The sequence below is a fragment of the Cyprinodon tularosa genome, unplaced genomic scaffold (genome assembly GCF_016077235.1).
Source record: "Cyprinodon tularosa strain WSP-4 unplaced genomic scaffold, ASM1607723v1 ctg200, whole genome shotgun sequence".
NCBI classification, from domain to species: domain Eukaryota; kingdom Metazoa; phylum Chordata; class Actinopteri; order Cyprinodontiformes; family Cyprinodontidae; genus Cyprinodon; species Cyprinodon tularosa.
Window position 1 is genome coordinate 958,548 of NW_024038735.1, and position 9,331 is coordinate 967,878.

At 40.2% G+C, this 9,331-nt stretch overlaps 1 protein-coding gene across 1 annotated transcript in view; it reads right to left on the reverse strand.

The window, feature by feature from the left end:
- The window catches only part of reln (reelin), a 177,776-nt gene extending 172,748 nt beyond the window's left edge, over nucleotides 1-5,028 (reverse strand). Inside the window, exons 1-2 of the mRNA XM_038284654.1 lie at nucleotides 5,019-5,028; nucleotides 2,368-2,475 (exon numbers count right to left, since the gene is read on the reverse strand). Coding sequence (XP_038140582.1) covers nucleotides 2,368-2,475; nucleotides 5,019-5,028 — 118 coding nt within the window. The remainder of the gene's footprint in view (nucleotides 1-2,367; nucleotides 2,476-5,018) is intronic.
- Between the last annotated feature and the right edge of the window lie 4,303 nt (nucleotides 5,029-9,331).

Sequence of the window (9,331 nt, forward strand, 5' to 3'; positions counted from 1 at the left end):
ACATCACGGACAACCTCACCTGGACTGTAAACACTTCATCTCTAGTGAAGAGGGCACAGAAGCGCTTGTACTTTCTGCGGAGGATGAGGAGAGCCCGCCTGCCCCCGCCCATCCTCACAACCTTCTACAGAAGCACCATAGAGAGCGTTCTGACCAGCTGTCTCTCTCTGTGGTGTGGAGGCTGCAGAGCTTCTGACTGGAAGAATGTGAGGAGGGTGGTGAGGACAGCGGAAGGAATCATTGGGGCTCCTCTTCCCTCCATTAAGGACATTTCATCACAGCGCTGTGTGTCCCGAGCCCGTAATATCATCAAAGACCCCTCACACCCCCACCATGGACTGTTCTCCCTGCTGCCCTCTGGAAAGAGGTTCCGCAGCATCCGCTGCAGATCCACCAGGTTGTGCAACAGCTTCTTCCCCACTGCCATCAGACTGTTGAACCTTTGATCCACAATCCGAACTCTGCACCTATTGCACATTATCGGGCATCAAATGCTGCTGAACTTTTAACTTTTAGCCCTTTAAATTGTTCATCTCATTGTATTTTTCAATAACGCATTTTTTGCACAAATGCCATTTTGCACTGAACCACTGCAACTTGCACACTGTCTCTTATCCTCTGCACTGTTCACACTTTGACCACTGCTGCACTTTTTGTATTTTTCTATAACTCGTGCCATTGTGAAATATCAATGCAACGTTCATAAGCTGTATGTAACGCAATTTCGTTCTGTATGCACCCTGTGCATACAAAATGACAAATAAAGAAGTCTAAGTCTAAGTCTAAGTCAACGCTAAAAGGTTTGGCTCTGACAGAGTGCTTCTTTCATACCAAAATCACAAGCACCAGGGGAAAAACTAAGTCTTGTCAAAAGCTGTAATTCATCAAAAGGTTTTAGGCATTATGCTTGAAAGTTCTGAGTTAGATTTGTTTTTGACCTGCCTACGTAAGTGAAGACCAAACAAAAAAAAAAGGAAAAAAGAAGAAAGGTTTGAGAGTGTTAAAGGTTATTTGGCATCAGAGTAGGAAAAGCTCAACGTGGTATTGCAGCTATTAATTTACTGCAATTTACTGCGATACCACCTGCAGAGTGGCCAACGTATAATGCTCCATTTAGTCGAAAGAGAGGGTCTCATCTTTTTTTAAGAGCTGTGCCATGAAATAGACTTCTGTGGTTCTGGAAATATTTTGCATTTTATTCCACTGCCAATAAAAAAAAAAAAAAGAATCTAAAGCAAATTGTGTATTTTTCTAAAAACATAAATCGTAACTAAGACCCCTGCAAATTGTGCACACTGTGATGGAAGAAAATAATAGATGCAGGAGATTGTTTTGCACAGAGACAATTCTTTAAAATAACATTTCCGATCCCCTAAATTGTCTGGTGAAAACAGTTTGTATAATTTTATTTTGTGGAAACCATTTGCAGTCCTGCCTGGTCAAAGAACATTATCTGGCAAGCTGACATAAAAGTTATTTATATGATTTTTTTGTATTTTTACTGCTTTCTTTATGTACAATTTACTTCTACACTGCAAAAAATGTAAATCTAATTAAGTCTTAATCTATATAAGTGCATTTTTTCTTGAATTGAGGGGGTAAGTGAGACATTTTGCCAATGAAACGAGACTATTTACACTTAAAAAAAGAAAAAAACTGCATTGTCTTATTTCAAGTGCATATTATTTAATTAACTTATTCTAAGAGTAAAAATACTCATTCCATTGGCAAAAGATCTTATTTTCCTGCTTTAAATTAAGAGTAAATTCACTTAATTTAAGACATTTTCACTTAATTCTTGATCATTTTTGCAGTGTATCCTATTCAAGTTTGTGTATTTCCTTTAAAAGATAAAAAAAAAAACAATATCTTTAGAAGATTTGCTAAACCTTTTAACACCAGCATCTTGACTCTCTATTGAGGACTTCCCGCATTAAAAGAATGGCTTAACACTCATTCTGGGAATAAAATATAGTGTGGGCAATACCCCTAATTTAGAGTACACTGCAAAAAATATAAATCCAAATAAGTCATTTTTTCTTAAATTAAGTGCATTTTTTCTTGAATTGAGGATGTAAGTGATACACTTTGCCAATGGAACAAGACAATTTACATTTGAAATAACAAAAAAACTATTGCATAGTCTTATTTCAAGTGCATATTTTCTAATTATCTTATTTTAAGTGTAAAAATACTCATTCCATTGGGAAACTATCTTATTTACCTACTCAAATTAATGTTCAATATACTTGAGTTAAGAAAGTTTTACTTAATTTCAGATCGTTTTTGCAGTGTATTATTTATTTTTTATTATTTGGCCCATAAGCAACACAGACTTTTTTTTCCATGAATGTAAATGTGACTTACCAAATCCAAACGCAGCTGGGGCAGGAATGGGAGCAGACTGGACTGGTGTGGACGTGTAGAGGCCAGTCACCAGCAGACCATCAAAGGGAACACTAGTAGAAATGGTAACTGACGAGACATAAAAGAAGAAGACTTTTAGTACACCTGAAATTAAGCTTTAACTTATTGTATATCATATCATCCACTGTAATTACTACAGTTGCGTACCTACTGTAACTGAGACACATAGATATGAACTCTTAATTAAGAGTTAAATGCTTCACATTTACACGCCATTTAGCAGCTTTTGCAACAAAATGTGTGTCTGACTGTGTGTTAAAATCAGAGCATAATATTGTATTACTAATTAGCACAACCACCACTGCCCATGTGAAGTGGAATGGATAAACACCAAACAGGATTTAATCTTTTACATTATGACCTCCGCACTCATGGGGAAAACTGTTGACTTGACAATTATCTCTGAGGCTGTAATCTACATCCTTTACAAGAAGGGTAAGCTTTAAAATGTCAGCGCTAAAAATTCAAAGAGTTCTGTACACATAATGATGAAAAGTTAAGAGGGAGAAGAAAACATTTGTGGAAAAGATGCACAAGCATCAGGGACAACAACAACTTTTATAGGATTGAGAGGCAAAATTCTTTTAAGATTTTCGTGGGACTCAGCAATACATGAGCAACAGCTGGTGTAAGAGCTGCAGGAGCAACAGTAGAGATGGAGGAAGGACATGGGCTGCAAACACATTCCTTGTTTTAAAGGAGAATTCCGGTTTTTTACACTTTTAGCCCATTTTCTGTAGTGTCCAGGATGAAATCGAATGATCGACACCAAAATTTTGACAATTGGTCCTGTCTCTGCTTTTTGGCTCATGCAGAATCCCCCCCCTGGCTGCTTCAGAATGGCTTCCATTGTGCATGTCCGATAATGTCCTTAAAACAACCTTAAACTTTCTTTTTTTAAAATATGCTACTCACCGGGTCGTCAGCGCTGTTCAATGACGTTCCAAAAAAAGTTTTGTGAAGAAAAACCGTTCCTGTCTTGTTTTATTTTGCATTTTGTAAATCCCAGAACTATTTTTTCCGATACATCACAACCGCTTATAAACTTCCGCTTCCCGTTCGAAACTGAAGCGTTGCACACTCCAGACCACTAGTTGGCGACAATGTTTATACCGTCAAATTCAAAGTCCAATATGTCCTCCTCAAGAATCCACCTTTCGTATTCCATTTTCAGAGTTTTTTTAAGTGTTTAACAGAGACGTTAGCACCTCGACGTCAGAGTACACAGAGTGAAGCAGAAACACTTGGGCCTTGCGAAAAGACTACAACTAAGCGTGAACAGGCCCCCTTTCCGTTTCCGGTGGCGGAGGGATATTGACTATTCCAACAGAACTCAATGGGATTTACAAAATGCTAAATAAAACACTACAGGAATGTTTTTTCTTTACGAAACTTGTTTTTGAACGTCATTGAACAGCGTTGACGACTCGGTGAGTAGCATATTTTAAAAAAAGAAAGTTTAAGGTTGTTTTAAGGACATTATCGGACATGCACAATGGAAGCCATTCTGAAGCAGCCAGGGGGGGATTCTGCATGAGCCAAATAGCAGAGACAGGACCAATTGTCAAAATTTTGGTGTCGATCATTCGATTTCATCCTGGACACAACAGAAAATGGGCTAAAAGTGTTAAAAACCGGAATTCTCCTTTAAGCTACACTACGAGGCAGAATGATCCTAGCAGCCTCTTACCTGAGCTATATAGAAAAAGAACAGGTTTGTGGATCATTGTTTGAGCAACTTCAGGTTCCTTAAAATCTTAGAATTGTCACCCCCTGAATGTCTCATGCAATTTATCATAAATGAGGTAATACATACAAAATTATCCTGGACCAGATGGCCTATATTTTCTGGCCTTAACATCTGACCTAATTAGACTTTCATTGCTTAACAGTAATTTATTTTGTTTGTGCATTTTGTTTTAAACCAGTCACAAAATCTATCATTTATAAATGCATGTTGTATTCACTGGAAAAATGATCTAGAAATAAGTAAAAACTTCTTAAATTAAGTGTTTTTACCCTTAATTAGAGTAGGTAAATGCAATAGTTTGCCAATGGAATTAGTAGTTTTACTCTTAAAATAAGATAATTAGATAATGTGCACTTAAAATAAGACAATGCAATTGTGTTTTCTTATTTTAAGTGTAAATTCTCTTGGTCTATTGGCAAAATGTCTCTTTTACCTCCTAAATCTAAGCAAAAATGCACTTATTTTAGGAAAAAATAACTTTTCTAGATTTTGATTTTTTCCAGTGTTTACAGTCAGTCCTTACTGGTCTCCTTTCAGATGAAGTCTTATATTTCGTTTGGAAATCAGGAACCCAGAAACTGATGGAAGAGTGTAAGAATCTAAATTTAGCAAACAATCCAAGTTATTTGAGGTTTTGAGTGAAGTTTCCACAGTCATGATGTGGGGAGCCACGTCATCTACTGGTGTTTGGTCTATGCTGGTTGCATTAAGTCCAAAATCAGTGTATCTGTCTATTTGGGATTGTTAGAGAACTTTGTGCACTTTTCTCTGTGAATGTATATTATTTTATTATTGAGGTTGTGTAATATTTATATTTCCTGAAAAAAAAGCTGATGCTTACAGCTTTCCATTTTAGCTATAAGACATAGTCAACAAACTTAACAGAAATATTTGCTAAAATCGCACTTTTTTCTGTCACTTTTGAGCTAAAATACAGGAAAAACTATGATTAACTTGGATGAATAAAACTAGTCATTCATTACAGTATCTGGGTTTGACTGGAACAGGATTAGAGCCTAAATGTCTCACTTGCAAAAGCTTTAACCAACATAAATGAGCCCAGTTTTAACAAGGCTTGTTCTTATTGACAGAAACATTAGAGAAAACGTATGAGCTAATTGGCTGTAACCCTGATAGCTTTGCAAAGTCCCCTCTCATCACAGGTTGTACAGCTGGAAACTGGCAGAGGTCTAGTGTTTATCGACAGTGTAGTGTATCCAGTAGTATGTTAGCTATTGATTTGTCTGGCAAGAAAACAGCCTAGAGTGACAGGCCCACAGAGCCAGCTTTAACACTGGTAAAACAGGAAGATCGGCTCTGGACTGTTTCCAGTCAGACACTACAGAGCACAAGGAAACGGTCTTCCAGTTCAGAGGAGAAGACGCTCCCCCTCCAAAAAAAACGGAGGAATTAAACACTTTGTTGCAATGAAAAATGGAGGACTTGTTATTTCCTCCACTGCTTAAGAAGTAGGAGACACTTCTCAGCGTTGATGTGTTTCTCATAAGGATAGAAATATGTTCAGTTCTGTCCCAGGGCGTTCATTCGTCTGGGCTCGGGGTGTTTTCATCTGGGCAGAGCAGACTCCTGTGTGGCCCCATTTGACTGCCTGCCCGTCTGACTGGGTGACTCCCCTTAACATGTCCTCACACAAGGCGGCCAGCACTCAAGCATGTGTGTGTTTGAATGTGTGTGTTCTCCATGATTCTGTGTACATTGGATGTCTGGCGAGCACGGTTCAGAACTTCTCCCCATCTCCCAGGCTCTCATCCATATCAAAGCTTCAATAATTAATCCCATAACATTTTTTTATTGCATCCAGACATTTCCTGCTCTACTCTCCTGTCACAGTTCTTAACGGACACAAAGCTATACCTGTTTTAGCTACACTTTCCTCTTTCTTTAAATAAAGTTAAGCATTAGATTTAGTTCAAGCATAAAGTATTGCTAAAGCATGAAATTCCCTTCAACCAACTGTAAAGGTTAACATATTTGAAAGAAACAAACAACTGTCAGGACTCCTGTCTCTGTGTTTGTTTTTTGCGTTTTTCTCCCTTCCACCAGCAGGAGGCGCCTGGTTCTGGTACGCCTCCTCACACACCTGCTGTTGGTTACCTCATTAACGGAGTGCTCTTAAGCTGCTGGTTGCCACTACCTCAACGCCAGAGTGTTTGCCAGTTTTTGGTACTCTAGCCAAGCTGAGTTTTCTCTGAGTAAGACTGAGTTCTTGTCTCCCTGAGTTTTAACTTTATTTTTGTCTTTGCCTCTTGGCAGGAAGTCATCCTGCAAACTGGACCTTTTCAGACCTCAACTCCCAGGAGGGATCAACTGAGTCTTAAACTGAGCCAGGGATTCAAACAGGAGGTTTGGATCCAGTCTCCTTTGAGGACGTTGAAATAACTCTCTGAGTAAGGGAATCATCTTCACCATGACCCGTTCAAGTACAGCAGGAAATCTGAATGGCAATCAGCGTCTCCGTTCCTCTACACCGTCCGAGTTCTGGGTAAACCCTGTTCCGCCCTCCACCGAGTCAGACAAACACTGAAAACCAACACACAGATTGGAGTCAAGGATCCTTCACTTCTCTGGAAACGTGAATCAACAACCAGATCATCTGTTTCAAATCAAATTTCCCACTGCGCCAGAACTAATAGTCTGTCTTCCCCTCATCTTCCAGTTCCGGTCGGGCAGAGTTCAGAGAAACTCTGCACCAAGCTTAACTTCTTCAGTAAAACCCGTCAAACTTTTCATCCGTGTCTCTCTGTTTGGTTTCACTGCATGTGGGTCCGAGCCTTAGATAAAATCATAACAACATTTAATTTCTTTAAAATAATTTCCTGTCTGTTTCTGTCTCCTTGAACCCCAGTCGGCCGTGTGAGTGATTGCCTTCGAATCAATAAGTCGATGCCATCAACTGGTTTGCCTCAGATCGAAAACTTTTAATCAATTTGACTTTATGATCTGGTTGAATTGTAAAGTGCCTCGAGATGATGTGTTGTGAATTGGTGCTATAGAAATAAACTGAATTTAATTTAATTTTTTTTGTGCAAATCAGAATATAAAAAAACTATCTTGATTAATTGTTTCAGAGTATGCTACCACTAAATAGAACATCAAAAGACTGAAATCTGTTTTTCTATTCCAGCTGGAACGGAGTGGCGCAGTGGGTAGCACTGCTTCCTTGCAGCAAGAAGGTTCCGGGACTGATTCCCGGCCAGGGGCCTTTCTGCATAGAGTTTGCATCTTCTCCCTATGCATGTGTGGGTTCTCTCCAGGTACTCTGGCTTCTTCCTACAGTCCAAAAGCATGACTTGGCTTTTCTAAATTCTCTTTAAGAGAATTTGTGAGTGTGTGCCGGACTGGTTGTTTGTCCTGTTTGTCTCTGTGTTGCCCTGCGATGGACTGGCGACCTGTCCAGGGTGTACCCCGCCTCTCGCCCGTAGGCACCAGTACGCCTCGCGACCCCTCTTGGGATAAGCGTGACAGAAAATTGATGGATGGATGGTTTATATAAAACATTTCTATGTTCATATTAGAATGGCCAAGTCAAAGCCCACTCCCCCAAAAATATCTACAGATTTTACATAGTTATTTGTACAACAAAAACACATTAAAGCCCCATAAAACACTTTGATATTAGATTCATTTGGAAGGCAATTCAAAGGGCTGTACAAGAACAAAAGACTCACTCTAGGAAAATAAAGGTGGCATAAATGTTGATTAAATTAATCGCTAAAATGAAATAATGATTATAATACAATTTATGATAAATGTAATAATATGAAAAGGACAGGAAAGGATAGCTGGACTGGAAACTTGATGTTACGACAGAATATCAATTGTAAACAACTCATGCTATGTTCACACCGGACGTGATTTCAGCAGCAAAAAAGCATCTGCTGCATTTTTTATGTTTGTCAACATTAAAAATCAGACGCGCCTCAAGAGCATTTTGATGCTCCTGAAATGTGTTCAGTAAAGTGCATCCAGATGCGCCTGATGCTTCTGCTGCTCCTGTGATCAATAGCAGAGAATGACTTTGCTATATTTACTGTAATCAGTGGGTAAAAAATAGTTTTAATATATTTTTAAGTGAGAAAATCCAGCAGAAAACATCATCTGTGCAGTTAGTTTATCCAGATTACCATCCTGCCTTCAAATATTATTTCTCTGTGGGAGCCGCTCAGACTGGGAATCCCCAGCAGCAGCTGCCTCAGGCCCGGTCGCCTCATGGGGTTTTCCCCTACTGTTGGCGGCAGCTAAAAGTAGATGTTATGCTGCGTTCACACCGGGGGCAGCTGGCGCGACAGAAGCAGCGAGTTTACATGCAAAGTCAATGGTTGACGCGCGTCAAGGCGCAGCAAAAAGTCCCGCGGCGCGTTTCGAGCAGCAAGCGCAGCGCGTCTGAGCAGCTGAAGCAGCGCGTCGGGCGCGTTTTGGCATCTGACGCGCGTGACGCGCCGCAAACGCGCTGCTGCTCGAGATGGAAAAATTTAATTTTTGCTGCTCGACGCGCCGCGTCAACCAATCAGAGAAGCTGATCTGGGAGCTGGCTGGGAGAGAGACACAGCGCTGATGACACAGACTGCTCTGATCACTTCTCTTAAACAGTTTATTAAAGCATAATTAACTTAAAATATATACATCTGCCGGCAGAATATGTTCGCTTTTATTATTCTGGTGCCTGCAGATCGGATTATTTAGATGAAAAACACCTACCAGCCACCGCGGTAAACCGCGAGGAGGCGACCCGGCCAGAGGCTGCTGATGAATGGATTCCTTCTGTCGGCGCACCGCCGGTATGTGGGGGTCTGAGCGGCTCCGACAGAAATAACATTGGGAGGCAGGATTGTAATCTGGATGAACTGACTCCACTGATGAAGTTTTCAGGTGTATTTTCTCACTTAAAAACATATTAAAACTACTTTATTCCCACTGATCACAGCAAATATAGCTGCAAGGCAGAGAAAGGATAGTGAAGCTCCGCCCAACGCGCGTCAGACCCACTTTTGGACCGCGCAGCGAGAGCAGCAAAGCTGCTTCAGACGCGCGTCAGAATTCACTGGTACAAGCAGCAAAAATGAAGCAGCAGACGCGATTTTGCTGCTTTTGCTGCCCCCGGTGTGAACGCAGCATAAGTGTTTTTCAGGTATG